Genomic DNA, 17,069 nt, shown 5'->3' with positions numbered 1-17,069 from the left:
CATTGTATAATATTTTATCATGTGTATATATTGTTTGTAATTTGTGTTAATTGCATTTTTAATTGGGTTGCTGTATTTTTGAAACATATGACAACCATATTTTTATGGGCATCTTTTTATCAGCCACCTCGTTGGGCATTTTGCCTGTTGTGGTGTTGTATTTGTATTTGTATTTGTATTAGGAAAGTGTTCATTATGCAATGAGAATTTTGCTATAATGGTATTTGTTAAAATGGGATTTGACTATATATATGTGTACAATTTCTAGTGTATTTTTCAAAGCCGGTGATGGACCTGGGCCTACCTTTATGCAGATACATTAGATGAGTCAGCTTCGACATTGATGCTCGTATCTCTGCCCATGGTTATAATTGAGATAATTATCTTTGGAACAGTTATAGTATGATCTTTTGACGACTTTTCTTTTCTAACCTGTTGGTACATCTCTTCCTGGTTCGTGATGGTCTACCATTTTCTTCTGTTACAATTGTTTTTTTCCTGCCAGCAATTATTCTTTCCTTCCTCTTGTCAGTTGTCATCTTTTTTTCTTTTTGTTGTTCACTGTTAGAAGATGTTGCCCTCCATAGGGGCAAAGGTTTTTCAATCAATGCAAAAGGTGAGCATTGCTGTTTAAATTTTTTGAAATTTTGTTGCAGTGATCATAACCATGAGAGCTAGCTTTTTGTTTCTCTTCCCATTCTCAAGCTCGTACTCTGAAACACCTAAATCTCAAATTTTATTCGCATTCAGTGATTTTTGGCGGTCATTGGGAGACTCAAATATCAGCAAAATTGTTTTATGACCATCTTGATGTTTTAGTAGCACATTTCTGAAATGTCAAGATGTGTATTCACAAGCCAAGTCTTAACACTTAACCGGCATGGTGGAAGTCATTCTGACCCCCATGCAATTGATGAACATGTCACTTCCTTGAGAAAGAAATGCATCAGGTACATCCTGCTATCATTACATTTCAAGCTGGTTGTTAACATGTTTTTGACAAATTTATGAGGTTATTCTATTTTTTTCTTTCCATTATTTCATTCGTCAAAGTTTCCATGAGATCATAGTGACCCCACCTCACCATTTGCGCAAGACATTTTTTTTGTCTGACAGCCATAGTGTTGAGATAGAAATCACGTTTCGGAAGAGTGTCAATTTTCTCAATAATGGAGGATTCAAATTAATGGTGGAACATCAGATATTCAAGGTGAGCATGAGGATAGTGTTGTTAGTGAACTGTACGTAATTTCTATGTGATCATTATTTCATGGTGTTGTTCGCAAGTACTGTGTTTCTAACTTGGAAGACCAATTTTGGTGCTTGTGGAAATATAGTAAATATTAATTTGTAAATTTTATTTTCTGAGTATATTTCAATCATATCTGTTCAGTTTTTAATCATAAAAATTGCGTAGAAATTTGAGAAATTATTTAGTGAACTAATTGACGTATAAATGAAGGCATATAAAAAAAACCATTGCTTTTATGAAGACTTTTTGTTGATTTTTTTTAAATGCATTAATACTTGCTGGGGTCAAAATGATCCCACGACGCCAGTTGCACACAGAATTTTCACAATGCCAGTTAAGGGTTAATTGTGATTTTAAAAAAAAATTTATAAGGCATAGCTGCCAAGTCTCCCAAATTTTTCGGGAATCTCCCGAATTTTAGCTTCATCGCTCGACCTCCCAAAAAGTTCTTAAATCTCCCGAATTTTTACAAAAATCACAAAAATACCTCATTGTCCCTAAAAAGTCCCTACTTCATTAAAAAAATCCCTAAGGAATTTCTTGTGGGACATGAAGCCTCTTTTTTTTTTCCTTTCGAAATGATGTCACACGTCGTAAATGGGGAAATTCCCTTTTTACGGAAGTTTTACAAACCCTCTGATGGTAACAAGAAAGTTGTTCGTCTTATCGTGCAGGGAAATGGCTTAGCAGCCAATAGTCCTGGATAATAATCGAAGATTCTAGTGACGGTCATATGGTCAAAATTTCTTTTGTTGAAGTTACGTACGTGCGATATAACAAAGCATGAATACTGATAAGCAAAAACATATTTAATCAATTTTAAAGATACTTATTCCGATGAATTTCCTTTCATCAAACGTTCCAGAAGAGGGCAGACTTTTCCTTTTTGTACAAGTTGTGTTACGGACATAAACATCGGGCATGGAAAGACTACCATTATCACTCGTGAAATTAAAAAAAAAACATCAAGCAAGTGTGACAAAAAGTCAGTGTTCTTCAAAAATTGGCGCTTTTTTCCTTCATCTTCCGATGATTTTGGGGTCATTCGCGCAGAATGTTTGTTCACAGCGTTTCTGATTGAACAGAATATTTATTTTTACATCATTGAAGTTTTGGCCTCCAATTTCACTTGTTTTTTGCGTAGGAATTTTATTCCCAAGGGTTTAACTTTCATGTGTGTAAAATCCCTATTTTAATTTGACTTCAGTAGCGATTTTATTCCCTATGCTTTAACTTTTATGTTTGGAAAATCCCTATTTTATTTGGAAAAATCCCTATTGTATTTATTAGGGAGTAGTTTTAGCATAAAATACGGGTTTGCGCGAAAATCTCCTGAATTTTCATTTTCAAAAGTTGGCAGCTATGATAAGGGGTGATCAAATGAAAAGGTACGAAACGACACGGTGGATACAAATGTAGACTTTATTCAAAATATACACCAGAGGCCTGAGCACAACGATCCCACTGATGAACAAGCCTCAGGATTCCTTGTTCCCAGAATTCCTGTGGCCGTGACGAGACCCAGTCCTTCACAGCGTCCTTGAGTACGTCGTCCGAGTTGAAGCGCTTCCCTTTCAGGTGTTTCTTCAGTGGACTAAACACGTGGAAATCGCAGGGCGACATGTCCGGACTGTAGGGCGGATGGTCCAACGGCTCACACTTGAACTTGGCCAGTTCCATGTGTGAGACCTGGTGCCATCACTACGAGCCAGAGACAAAGCGGGACAGCATGCAGTGGAAGCATGCGTCGTCACCTCCCCCTAAAAAGTTCAAAGCCATGCCGTCAGCAGGCAAGGTGTTGCTCACCGTCTTTTTCGACGTTCAAGGTACGCTACTTGTGGAATTCCTCAAGCACAGAAAAGCCATTAACTCCGATGTGTACTGTGAGACACTCCGACGCCTACGCAGGTTCATCAAGAACAAAAGACTGGGGCTGCTCACGAAGGGTGTGGTTCTGTTCCATGATAACGCGCGTCCACACGTCTCCAAAGTCACACACATGGAACTGGCCAAGTGGGAGCCGTTAGACCATCCGCCCTACAGTCCGGACATGTCGCCCTGCGATTTCCATGTGTTTGGTCCACTGAAGAAACACCTGAAAGGGAAGAGCTTCAACTCGGACGACGTACTCAAGGACGCTGTGAAGGACTGGGTCTCGTCACGGCCACAGGAATTCTGGGAACAAGGAATCCTGCGGCTTGTTCATCAGTGGGATCGTTGTGCTCAGGCCTCTGGTGTATATTTTGAATAAAGTCTACATTTGTACCCACCGTGTCGTTTCGTACCTTTTCATTTGATCACCCCTTGTACATATAAAATCATTTTACACCTCGCCAGTGTTATCCAAAAGAAGATTTTTGAAGGCTACTCTACAAAGTTTTAATGGATAATTTTGTAAAATAGGGGTTTTTTTTAAACGAAAAACAAAAATACTATGTTAAAGAAATACACGTACTTGAAATTTGAAGAGTATTTTCACTCTGCACTGCACACATTCCTCTGGCAAACAAAATGAACTCTGCCAAAAATATTGTACAGTATCACTATTGCATTTATCTTCTTGATTTTTATTTATTCAGCTCTCATACATCTCAAAATCACAATCATTTCAAAAGAGTCCAGTTATTAACTTGACTTTTTTATATGCTTTACAGGTCTGTGTTTGAATCTCGAGAAGAGATACCGCAAGCAGCGCTGTTAGCTTCAAATTATTAGTTCCACTGTTGATGAAATGTACTATTTAGTCATATTGAGAGAAGTAAGACTACATTTTGTTTGTGTAATGTGTACATTTTCTTTCTTTGTGTTGTGGTTTTTAGATAAGTGTAGTTCAGGACCTCAATCAGCTGAGAAGAACGGATTCAGTCAGCTCAGATGCTTAGAACTTTGTTTAATATGATAGTCCATTGCAGGGCCGTAACTAGAGGGTGGCGAGGGCAACTGCCCCAAGCGGCAAAATTTAGGAGGTGGCAGTTTTAGGTGGGAACAAAGAACACGATTACAAAATTATTGAATTTTAAAGTTGTGGGGGAGCGGTAAAATGATGTTTGCTCTGGACTGCAAAAATTCTAGTTACGGCCCTTGTCCATTGACTCAATGGATGCGGTCACATCCAGTGGTTATTGGATAGCTCTTCTATCGCTTAACCCTTCTACCTGCAGGCAATGTGAATATCCCATTTCATGTGTTCCCCCCCCCCCCACTCCCCAAGACAATTTTGTACAGAAATATTCAGAACCTGCCTGAGGCTGGAGGGTTAAGGCGATTGCTTCCTTCCATGACTGAAAAAACAGACATACTTGATGAGCTTTCTTGAGAGATAGGATTTTCTGGGTGTTATGTCGAAACGTTTCTTTGATGAAAACAAATTTTTTGACTCCTCCGAATCAAACCAGTGTCCTCTTGCATAAAGGGCAAGTGCACTAACCGATACACCAGAGATACTACCTTCATTTCCTTTGATATGCATTATTGTCATGAAGCGCTGAGTGAAGACATTGTAGCCTCCCTTAACTGCAACAATGACAGCCCCAGGTGGCAATAGTAACCACTTAATTAAGTGATCTGGAACAGTGTCATGGGGTCACTTAAAAGTGATCTGTCAATATGGCATAGTCTGCTTGAGTGATCTGAAACTGCTGTGGGTCACTAAGTGAATTTTAAATGCGCTATGGGACAGTTAAGTAATCTGGAATTATGCCACAGGTCACTCAAATGATGTGGAACTGCACAGCAGATCACAAAAGTGATCTGTTTATGTGTCGAGTAGTTAATTTTTACAAATCTAGGTTTTGGGGTCAGGGGCCGCATCAAATAACTCCATGGGCCAGCCACTGGTTGAGCATATATGGTTTAGGCATTTGCCTAAACAAGCAATGAGGCACAATATTAACATTTTTCATAGTTACACTGATTCTCCTGTTTTTCGAATATCAGTTTTTCTTGAAAATCATTTCAGTTATGAATGATATTGTTTCAAATACCTGGGTGCGGTAGCCCAGTCGATAAGATGCTCACCTAAAGTACCAAAGGATGTTTAGAGGTGTCGCGAGTTTGATACCTGGTTCGTCCTTGTCAGAAAACTTTCCTGACACAAGGGTACAACAAAAGACGGCGACTTGACCGCAGCAAAAAAATTGCTACCGCAAGGAGTCCCCATCGAGGGGTTAGCGCACCAACCTCTCGATGAGTATAAAAAACAAGCCTCCTGTTCGGAATTGGCAATAAATTGTAGGTCCCGGTCTAATTAGCCCTCTTGTGCAGAAAATGACTGTGGTGCAACAAAAATGATCAAATACCAAACAAATATTTGTTTCATGCCTGGTTTGAGTATAAACTAAGTAAGAGTTTCTCCAGTTTGGTATGATATTAGGAGGTGGCAGTCGAACGTGGGAACAAAGAACACTATTACAAAATTATTGAATTTTGAAGTTGTGGGGGAACAGTAAAATAATATTTGCCCCGGACTGCAAAAAATGTTTTCACTGTCTCTACAAATTGCTTCATTATTCTACGTTAACTACCACTAATTAATTTTCATTTCCAGGAAATCTCTTCCAATTTAGTAACATGCATCATGAAGGAAATTTGAAGCGAAAAGTGATTATTGAAAAAAGGTGTTATGGTGTAAAATGCTGGTTCAGTATTTTGATTCTTATTGAAGTGGGGTTTGAAAAAAAATGAACCGGTAACACTAAATTGCTAATTCGGTTTATTATTGAACTCATTTTTTTCCCCTTTCAAAATGGATAGAGGTGAAGATTTCATTGATTATCTTTCTTTGCAATCTCTGAAAACTACAGCGAAGATAAATATCGCCATAAAACTTTGGAAGGTTCAGCATTCTATGGGCTTGTTTGAAGATGCAATCATATACAGCACCGGTCACAAAAAGAAATACAGACTTGGAACCTTTGATTTTTCGTGTTTTAAAGTTCTCAGGAAACCAGTAATAGAGGAGCTTTTTCGTTTACCATTGCCAACGGAGTTGAAACTAGAAATTGTGCCATACATACTGCCTATCGGCAGACAATTGTTAGATTGGCTGGATCAGGAATGCTTCAATTTAGGCTACATTTCATTTGATTATGTTTGTTGGACCAATGAAGGTACAATTAATGTACAGGAGACCTTGGAATCTATTTTCAGCCAACATGGTGAAGATGAAGATGTGTTTATATCTATTTCAAATGCATGTTTGGAAGAACGTATTCTAAAAGTATGGGAAGGAATACCAGAATACATGAAAAATATTGATAGCATTCACAATCGTAGGGCGTGTTGTGAGCTGAAGTACAATTACCATCTCGTTATGTACTGGCTTTGTTTCTGTAATGACAAATTGTCGAGACTAATAGGGATCGTTCAAACTACTGATCGGTATAATATATATAATCACGACCAAAGTGTATACAAGAACATGTTCGATTTGTCTATCCAAATTAGTAATAGTCTTGCTGCCACATATTTCTGGCAGAAATTGACGGAAGAAGAAAAGAATGCAAATCTGATGGATTGGATAGATGAATTGACTGAACACAGAGCATTAGATTATCATGATGTTTATCAAAAACGTAATGGGATCTCGGATATTCTGTATTTCCTGTTAAGTCAAATGAATGACTATGAACAGCAGAGAGAAGTATTCAAAAAACATAGTAAAGTTATTTTGAAATCGTTACTCTTTGATTGGCCGTGGCATCAGCACCTTCTAGAAACTATACAAGTGATGTTCCCGTTCTTGGAAGAAGCTATCTATGTTGATCTCATGTATAATTTGGTTGGTGAAACTATAACAGATACTGGAGAAGAGAATTTATTCAAGGAAGTGTGGTGTGCTAGTCCCGTGGACTTGAAAATAGGCTTTGTGAGAAGTATGGTAATATCTAAACGACGAGGCAGTGGTGTGTTTCTCAACTTACTCAAAATTGGTGATTTAGTTACGTTGAAGCAAGTTATGTGTTATGCAACAGAGAAAGAGAAGAACGATTTCATTTTCGCTTGTGTTCCAAGTAAAATTTTCATCAGCTTTGCTATGAGTAACTTAGATCTTGCAGATAATTTTCTCAAAGAAACAGTGGACTCAGAACATGACGTTTGTTACTGTAAAAAGCTTATCATAAATCTGTTTGAAGACCCTTTTTATCAGTGTTTTCTTACAGAATTCAAGAGAGAAGATACTGAAGCCTTTTTTAGATGGTGTTTTGATTCTGAATCTGAGCTGCACAGTTTCATGAACAAAATAGTGCTCGAACCCAAACAGTGAATCTCTGAATAAGAAACTCTCGTAATTTTCTATAATTATTTTAAAGAAGATGGTTTAAAGATGTTTTCTTTGTGCGTGTACATTTGATTTATTGTTAAAATTCTTTACTCATAGCTACAACCAGGGTTGGCAGGTTTTTGACACATCACAGTTTTGACTGTTTAATTTGTCACGTCAAAAACCTCAAATATTGCTTTTTGATATTAAAATTCCCATTGGAAATGCACACATTAATTGCATGTAATGTTTAAAGTGACTATGTTATACAAAAAATGAATATTTAATATGATTCTAAAATAATTCTCTACTCTCTACAAAATTATTTCGCACAATATATATATATATATATATATATATATATATATATATATATATATATATATTGTGCGAAATAATTTATATATATATATATATTTTTTTTTTTTTTCTTATAAAATATACAATTTGAATAAAGCATAGCATAAACACGAAAGGGAAAACTATGGAATGATTTGACATTCTTGAAATGATTCTTGACCTTCCAAAATTTCTTCAAATGCTTATATATGTGTGCAAGAGTTTAAAAAAAGGTTTATTACATCATATATGTATGTATGTCGATTTCTGTTAATAAATTATCTAGATAACCACTGATATTTAAAACGATACTCTTGTTGTGCATAACATTGAAATATATCTAGCGATCAAAATACTAAATTGTAGGACTAAAATGTCATTTAATTTGGCAATGTTAGCTTGTAAGTCAAACTTAGTTATTCTTACTTTTGCACTATGATATGGCATATTTACTAGAATTTATAATGCAATGGTTTTCCAATTGAAGCTGTATTCAAACGTTCAAAACAAATGCTTTGGGTATCAAGTCTTGTCAGCTCTGCTTTGGTTGAAAATATTTTTTAAAGCTCTGTGTCTCTCGCTATCTAAGATTTTGATAGTTTTAATACCAAGTTAGTTTCTGGGGTCAGAAAGCAGCTCTATTACACTTAGCAAATTGAACAATCAATTAGCAATTGAACAAACATTGAAAGTAATGAGTAGGTTAGATAAATAAACCATAAAATTATATTTTATATGTTCTAGGCTCTTATGTTGAAGAATTCAAAATTGCACATTATAATTAACATTTTGTTTTAATTGTAATAAATTAATGTTTAAAAATAAAACATTCTGGTATGCCAAAAAGTAAGTTTTTCATCATGTTGTACACCTATTGTGTTCAAAACATTATAAAAGGCATTCATTTAGGTTTTTGACGGTTTTCGACAATTTTTGACATCAAAAACTCAACCCTGGCTACAACGCTGTCAAAGTAATCTTTTCCAGTCTCTATACTCCTTTCAGACCCTGTGTTAAGGGAGTTGCTTTTTTTCACTGTAGATTTTTTAATCTCGGAACAGTGCCCACAGATTTAAATCACTAAATTTGAGAATTTCATTTTTTCTTTATTTAACTCCAAGGATAATGAAGTAAAAACAACCTAGCAGGGTTATTAAATGTATGTGTTATGCATGTTATTGAAATGTAATAAAATAAATATAGAAAGTCGTTTTAACACAGACACTTGAACCTAATTCCTAGATACAGTGCAGAAATGTAGTTGTTGTATTTGTAAATTTTATGCATGCATGGCGGGGGAGGGGGGGGGGGAAATTGCAGAAATATGTAGGAAGCTAAACTTAGATATAACATCATCAACTATATGCAATGCATTACAATTGGGCACTAGAGTTTTTGTATAAAGTCTGGAATTCTCTGTGCTCCATTGCTGATTTAAAATAATAGATGTTGTACTGAAACATAAATACCGTTAAACATGAAGCTTTAATACAAAGAGTGAAAAGTCTGAGTTTGCTTGTTTTTTTTTAGCAAGACTTGAATTTGTGAAAGAATAAAGGTGTGTCAATTATTAAGTAACATATGCAAGTTGAAAACACATCATAATAAACGCATCCATCAATTGTGCAAAAACAATCTTGTTAATGTAATGTTTTTCATTTAAGTTGATGCTGAATGATCCTTTGGTTGTACATTGAATGGATCAAGAAACCTGCACCATATGTGATACCAATTTGCTTCCAGGCATTTACTTTTAGGGGGAAAGCCCTCATGAATAAAAGCACTCTACGAGAAAAATGTTAATCCATGAAGTTAATTCAAGCTCAACATCCTTTCATGTTACATAAACACAGATTTTCGGTGTTAATATTTTTTGCTTGTAGTTTGTTTATTTATTCATTAATGGTGTATTACATTTGGGAGATTACATGAAAAACTGTTCATTTTCTTAGTGATTAACAAAATTTGTTTTAATTATTAAAATTATTTAAAAAAAATTGATTTAAACCTGAAAAATCATGATTCTTTCATACCCTGCCTCAAAGAGTTAAGCCCCAACTCATAGGATTGAGAGTTTTTTGAGTAGAAGCATATAAGTGTGAATTTCAAGCCTTTTATCAGAGGGCAGCATTTAAAGTTCAACTTGCTGTTTTTTTCAAGATGGCTTCTAGAAGAAGGTGCCTCTGGGAGAAATTGTGATGTAATACATAAAATTTAGTAATAAAATTTTAGGAAAAAATGTATCTGAATAGAGATACATCCTGTAGAATTCTAGCTGAAAAAAGTTTAGAGATTTAAGTTATTTCTTTACTTATGAAGCTTGAAACTCTGACATGCACAATTGTGTGTCAGGACTAAATTTCTCATTGTTTTATGACAGACATGTTTGAACTTTTTTTGAGCTTTCTGATCTTTTTAAAGCAGTTTTTCATGCTGATACAATTTTTGCATCATAAGTTTGAAAAACAGTTTACATTCCTTGTAGGAATGTAACAGATGGATAACATTTGATTCAAAAAAATGTCTGCTTGTACAATAAAAACATGATGCAATACATATGGAATCTTTTTTTTAACTTTTTGGAATCCACATAAATGATGGGCTGTATGCAATAGCATATCCTAAAATAAAAAATGTACTGACAAAGAAGGGTCAATTTTGGTCATTAGCCTATTGTATATGACCTCAAATTTGCTAGGTGTCATAGAAAAATAGGCTATAAGGGAATTATGAAGACAAGATGCTAAAATGCAACACATATTTATGTGACGTTGGCTGGCTTGGTAAGAGAAAGCTTGACATTTTGTCATGAATCCAAATTGGTCAATATTGTGATCAGTAATTGTTAATAACATTTTTTTTTTATACTAAATTGTAATGGCAAAATTACAATTTAGTATAAGAAAACTATTAATAAGTTCTGTTGTTGTCTGCAATAATTTGGGTGTAGAAATCTTTGAATTCATCAGGAAGGTTGCAGGTTCCAGCACACAATATCCGATTAAGTGGAACATTCGGTTAGACTGGGAATATTTCAATTGAAGGGTTTGAGCTAAACAATGGTCTGTCTTTTTTTCAAACTTAAAAGAGACCCAATGGAAGATATTTGTGAAGTGGGGAATCTTCTTTTTTTTTTTTTTGCCAGAAAGTAACAGACCATCATTTCATATGGGAAGGTAACTGAAGAAAACAATGAACTCAATGGCGATATAAACTGTTGTTCCAAGCGAGTGATTGTAGTTTCTGCAAGAACTTAAGGAACGTATCAGGAGCTATATGGAACTTCATTGAGTCAAAAAACAATTTCGCTGCTCTGTGTGTCATTACACTGCTTCTACAGGGTGATCACGAATAAGCCCTTATTTCAAAATTAAATATCTCTACAACAAAGATCAATAGAATTATGCGGTAAACGGTACGTTTATTAGCAAAACTGTAAGGATGTTGTACAGAAATTTTAAAAATTTAGTTTTTATTTTTAAATTTTTTTAAATTTAAAAAAACAAAACTGGAGATTTTGGGGTTCCGAAAATCCTCATTTGTGTGAAGAGAAACCACTGCATTCGCCTAAAGTTACTGCATGGGCTGCGGTATGCGCCATGTGTGCTGACAAATTGTTTCAAAATTGTAACATAACGTTCAGTAGTAATCGTTTCTCACACGAAGAAGGGGCCGATAATGCCTCTGGCGCATACCGCAGCCCATGCAGTAACTTTAGGCGAATGCAGTGGTTTCTCTTCACACAAATGAGGATTTTCGGAACCCCAAAATCTCCAGTTTTGTTTTTTTTTTTAAATTTTAAAAAATTTAAAAAAAACTAAATTTTCGAAATTTCTGTACAACATTCTTACAGTTTTGCTAATAAACGTACCGTTTACCGCATAATTCTATTGATCTTTATTGTAGAGATATTTAAATTTGAAATAAGGGCTTATTTGCTGATCACCCTGTATGTAATCATAAGGCAGTAATGTTGAGTGATATATTTTTATAAATTTTTTTTGAAGCGAGAATTTTTGGCCAAGATGGGTAAATGTAAGGATGTGAGAGTGGCACAATGGGGCAATTGTGTTCGGCCATGGCCATACGTAAGTGAAGTTGCCGGATTTGTTGATGTTTTGCAGCAGACTGTTCAACTTGTCTACAAGAAGTGGTGTAACATACATGGCCCTGAAACACTACACCAAAACTGTGGTCGGAAAAATATCCTAACCATGAGGGACTGGAGACCAGTTTCACAGCTTGTGAATCAAAATCACTTCCAAACCCATAGCTGCCAAGTCTCCCGAATTTTAGCTTCATCGCTCGACCTCCCGAAAAGTTCTTAAATCTCCCGAATTTTTACGAAAATCACAAAAATCCCTAATTGTCCCTAAAAATTCCCTACTTCATTACAGAAATCCCCGCTTATGAAAACAATCCCTAAGGATTTTCTTGTGGGGTATGAAACCTTTTTTTTTTTTCCCCTTTCGAAATCATGTCATACGTCGTAAATGGGGAAATTCCCTTTTTTAAGAAAGTTTTACAAACCCTCTCTCTGATGGTAACAAGAAAGTTGTTTGTCTTATCGTGCAGGGAAATAGCTTAGCAGCTAATAGTCCTGGATAATAATTGAAGATTATAGTGACGCGCATATGGTCAAAATTTCTTTTGTTGAAGTTACGTACGTGCGATATAACAGAACATGAATACTGATGAACAAAAACATATTTAATCAGTTTTAAAGATACTTATTCTGATGAATTTCCTTTCACAAACGTTCCAGAAGAGGACAGACTTTTCCTTTTTGTACAACGAACATAAACATCGGTCATGGAAAGACATGCACAATCATCACTCGTGAAATGAAAAAAAAAAACATCAAGCAAGTGTCACAAAAAGTCAGTGTTCTTCAAAAATTGACGCTTTTTTCCTTTATCTTCCGATGATTTTGGGGTCATTCGTGCAGAATGTTTATTCACAGCGTTTCTGATTGAACACAATATTTATTTTTACATCATTGAAGTTTTGGCCTCCAATTTCACTTGTTTTTCGCTTAGAAATTTTATTCCCAAGGGTTTAACTTCCATGTGTGTAAAATCCGTACTTTAATTTGACTTCAGTTTTTGAGTAGGGATTTTATTCTTTATGCTTCAACTTTTATGTTTTGAAAATCCCTATTTTATTTGGAAAAATCCCTATTGTATTTATTGGAGTGGTTTTAGCATAAAATACGGGTTTGCGCGAAAATCTCCCAAATTTTTATTTTCGAAAGTTGGCAGCTATGCAAACCTGATAGGAATTGCAAAAATGGTTTAATGAAATAAAACATTTGACTCAATGTGTATTATATGTAACTGGGACCTGAAATTTTTACAACAATCAAGTTTATACTGCTGTGTCGTGAAGTTATCTGGTAGAAAATACATTTACAAATAAATACAGCTAAGAAACAGTCAATGCTTGATATAATGACTCCCATATATTATAGCTATCATTCCATTACAATGACCTGTAGGTAAGGTCCCTAATGTTTTTTTTTTTAATTACTGTCCAATATTTCTCCTATAAATACAATGACTACCTGTCTTCCGAGACAATCCGGGTCCTTATAACAATATACAATTATTGTATATTGTTAATTGTTATAACAATATACAATTATTGTATATTGTTATAACAACGCAAAAGAATTGTTCTTTTGTGTATATTTTTTTAATGATACAAGACATAAATGTGGGAGCATGAGCAGATCATTTCTTTCGATTGATCGAGGTCTTATCAAAGCATCCAAAACATCTTTCATTTGCGCAGATTTCAGAGTGCACATACAGATTTTAATTCAGTCTTTTTTTTACCAGACTGGACTGCATTCACAACACATGTTAAATTTATGGAGCTCCATAGAAGAGTACTATTATGGCATTATAGTCATAATAAAAATGAAAAAGACGTGTTATGTTGTGTGTTTGGTTTACATACAGTGCTTCTTACAGGTTTATGTTCCTTCTAATATTTGATCACAATTAACTAACATCCATATACCAGAACTATGGAGAACTGTACCCTGACTTACATGGTTGTTGCCAATCTCACAACTTCTGGGTATTACTGTGCTGTCTATTTTAGAAAGAATTTGTTTACTTCAACAAAATTTGCTACTTTCATTGCAAACACAATTGTGTGAACAGTAGGGTATTAGATGTTTTAAGAACTTTTGTAAAACATAATTTATGCTTATTCTTTGATTGATAAAACTTAATAATCATATATATCCTTGTTAATATAATTCTTGAAGTTTGTGTATTTCAAACAGTTTTTGTATTAATTTTTTTCTGAAATTATGTTTAAATTTGGTTTTTTTAAATTTATTTTAATTAATATTTTTAATTGGTGTTTACAAAAAAAAAACATTGTTGCCAGGGCAATTTTTCCAGCAATGGTAAAAACTCACTAACTCAAAAATTTATTAATTCTTATAGTGAAGTTTGTGTTCAAAACTATCTTATTTGCATGTAAAAAAATAAATGAATGCACAATAATACCTCACATGCATAAATAGGGCAGAAATAAATTTTTTTCCTCTTGGCAAAAAACTTCTTTTTACCAGGACGGTTTTACCACTTATGGCAAAAACTCGCCAACCATGATAATATGTATCAATAATGATTTACATGCAATCATAAAAGAATTGTAACCAGGTTAAAAAAAATTTTATGTTTAACGTGCAGGCTAATTGGCAACAAATTTGGGTCTTCTTTATTTGAGTCAAATAATCTCCAATACATCAATGACGTATTGGCAATGAATCTGGTAACCTTGTTTTAACTGTAAGTTAGAATAGGGAAGAAGGGAAAAGAATAAAAATTTAAAAAGAAAAACAAAGCATAGAGGAGAGAGAAGAGAGCATCCAATAGAATTTTTTTAATCTTTCACCCTCACCTTATGTGTTCTCTTTCTGTCTAACATGTATTTAGTAGAAAGATTATATGTGTGGGGGGGGGGGGTAATTAACAGGAGTATAGAAAGAATGGGGAAGAAAAAACAACTTCGGTTCATAGGGTTACAATAAAGCTTGGCGATGTTGAGAAAAGGAAACACTGAGAACTGGTTTAAATTTATGTCACTGACGTTTCGACGTAATATTTCGTAAGTGATCATCAAGAGGTTAAGGGAAATATGAAAAAAAAAAAAACCTTCCTTTCTAAGGTGAGCGCTATGAGAAAGCATGAAAAAAGAATTGAATTTTTTTTCCCTTGATATCGTGTAATATTATATTCCATTGAAATCAAACGTAATGAGAATCTGTGTGCATCTGTTTTTTCATGTTCAATATTATACAGTACTATAATACCCGACGCTGCCCGGGTTGTCTTCAATTACCGGGTGGAGGGGGTTGACAAATCATTTTAAAGGAATATGTTATCATACATATACTGGCAGCATTAAAGAAGTGTTAAACCCTTATAAAGGCATATGGAACAATAACAATGTCTGAAATACATTGTTAGAGAACCAAAGTAGATGTTCTAAAAATTGGTGAGGCTCTGGAACCATTGTTGCCCAACAGTTTTTTGCCCAGCGCTGACAAACTTTTAAAGTAACCTGCCGTTCAAGTCGGGTCCTGTTTCGTGTATATGAAAAGTTTGGCGATGATCGTTCTAAAATTGTAGATTTGTATAAAGAAAACACACACACATAAAATCAATTTTATATTTATATATATACACTAGCTATAATACCCGGCGCTGCCCGGGTTTTTAATCAATGAGGCTTTTTGGATCACGTGGTATCTCCCTCTTTCTTTGAGGGACATACAAACTGTGTCCACGTTAACGAAATATGGCAACTTCCTGCGCGACTCATGAAATAAACAAATCTAGATTTAAGGAAACGTAGAAATGAATATATATATTTTTCCCTTTTTAAGGAGCGCTAAGTATTTCGATCCCCTCCCTTAACTTCAAGTTATCCGTCTGCCTATTTCAACTTCCAAAAATGCTTAGTTAAAGCTGTAGAATTTGTTCGATGTACATTTTACGGGCCCAAAATTAATTTTGAAATATTCTAGCCCACATGAATTTATGTAGTTGAATATTAAAAGACAATAGAGACATTAGTTTTCAATCTTGAGAAGATATAAATAAAATGTTGAAATCAATGTTATATTGTATGAATATCCAACTCAAAAGTAGGTCCGGCTAATTACTTCATATTTAATCTCCTGCGCTTTGTATATCTCTAAGCGAACTCAATATTTCAAAAATCGAGAATTCAATACAATTTTTAAAATTATTGATGTGACAGAAAACCCCACCAAATTTCCGCATTTCTACAGTAAAATCGGCAATTTTAACACTGATTTCTATGGGGATCATCCTTTGCCTGACCCTCAAAGTGATGATTGTGACGTCTATTCGAAAAGCCTCATTACTGGAAGGATTGAAAAAGTGGCAAACCATTGCAAAGGCATAAAGTATTATATATATGTAGTAACAGGATTAAGAAGTGACAAACCATTGTAAAAGCATATACACGTCTGAAACGCATTGCTAGGGAACCACGGTAACCAAAGTAAATGTTCCGAAAGTGATTGTTGAGGCCCAAAAACCATTGTTGCCCGACAGTTTTTGCCTATTTGGGGCATTTGCTTTGACGAAATTTTAAAGTAGCCTGTCGTTCAAGTCGGGTCCCATTTGGTATATATACAAAATTTGGCGCCAATCGATCTAAAATTGTAGATTTGTATAAAGAAAACACACACACACATAAAATCAATTTTATATATATATATGCACTAGCTATAATACCCGGCGCTGCCCGGGTTTTCTTCAATGAGGCTTTTTTGGATCACGTGATATCTCCCTCTATTTTTCTTGAGGGACATACAAACCGTGTTCAAGTTAACCAATATGGCGACCTGCGCGATTGATGAAATAAACAAATATAGATTTACACAGAAAGGTAGAAATGAATATATATTTTTCTTTTTTTAAGGGGCGCTAGGTATTTCGATCCCCCCCCCCCCAACTTCAAGTTATCCATCTGTCTGTTCCAGCTTCCAAAAATCCTTAGTTAAAGCTGTGGAATTTTTTCGATGCACTTTTCACGGGCTCATAACTAATTTTGAAATATCCTAACCCACATGAATTTATGCAAATAAATATCAAAAGAGACAATATGGAGACATTAATTTTCATACTTGAGAAGATATAAATGAAATCAATGATATTGCTC

General features: G+C 34.7%; 1 protein-coding gene across 6 annotated transcripts in view; it reads left to right on the top strand.

Moving 5' to 3' along the window:
- The window catches only part of LOC149074979 (uncharacterized), a 37,401-nt gene that overhangs the window by 2,485 nt on the left and 17,847 nt on the right, over nucleotides 1-17,069 (top strand). For 2 of the 6 annotated variants that reach the window (XR_016194317.1, XM_089245941.1), the window contains exon 2: nucleotides 3,907-4,010. Coding sequence is in view for 2 of the 6 variants with exons in the window: in XM_089245939.1 (XP_089102065.1) it covers nucleotides 5,997-7,517 (1,521 nt within the window). In the remaining 4 variants the exon portion in view is untranslated. Of the gene's footprint in view, nucleotides 1-268; nucleotides 1,211-3,906; nucleotides 4,011-5,798; nucleotides 7,835-9,517; nucleotides 10,460-17,069 lie in introns of those variants that run through there. The other 4 variants (XM_089245940.1, XR_016194318.1, XM_089245939.1 and 1 more) reach the window with 4 other exon arrangements.

This window comes from Pholcus phalangioides, unplaced genomic scaffold (assembly GCF_987345545.1).
Source record: "Pholcus phalangioides strain wild (caught in Gottingen) unplaced genomic scaffold, Ppha-v1.0 ptg000016l_1, whole genome shotgun sequence".
NCBI classification, from domain to species: Eukaryota; Metazoa; Arthropoda; class Arachnida; order Araneae; family Pholcidae; genus Pholcus; species Pholcus phalangioides.
Note: the sequence above shows the minus strand (reverse complement) of the source record. Positions and strands in the feature narration are given on the sequence as shown.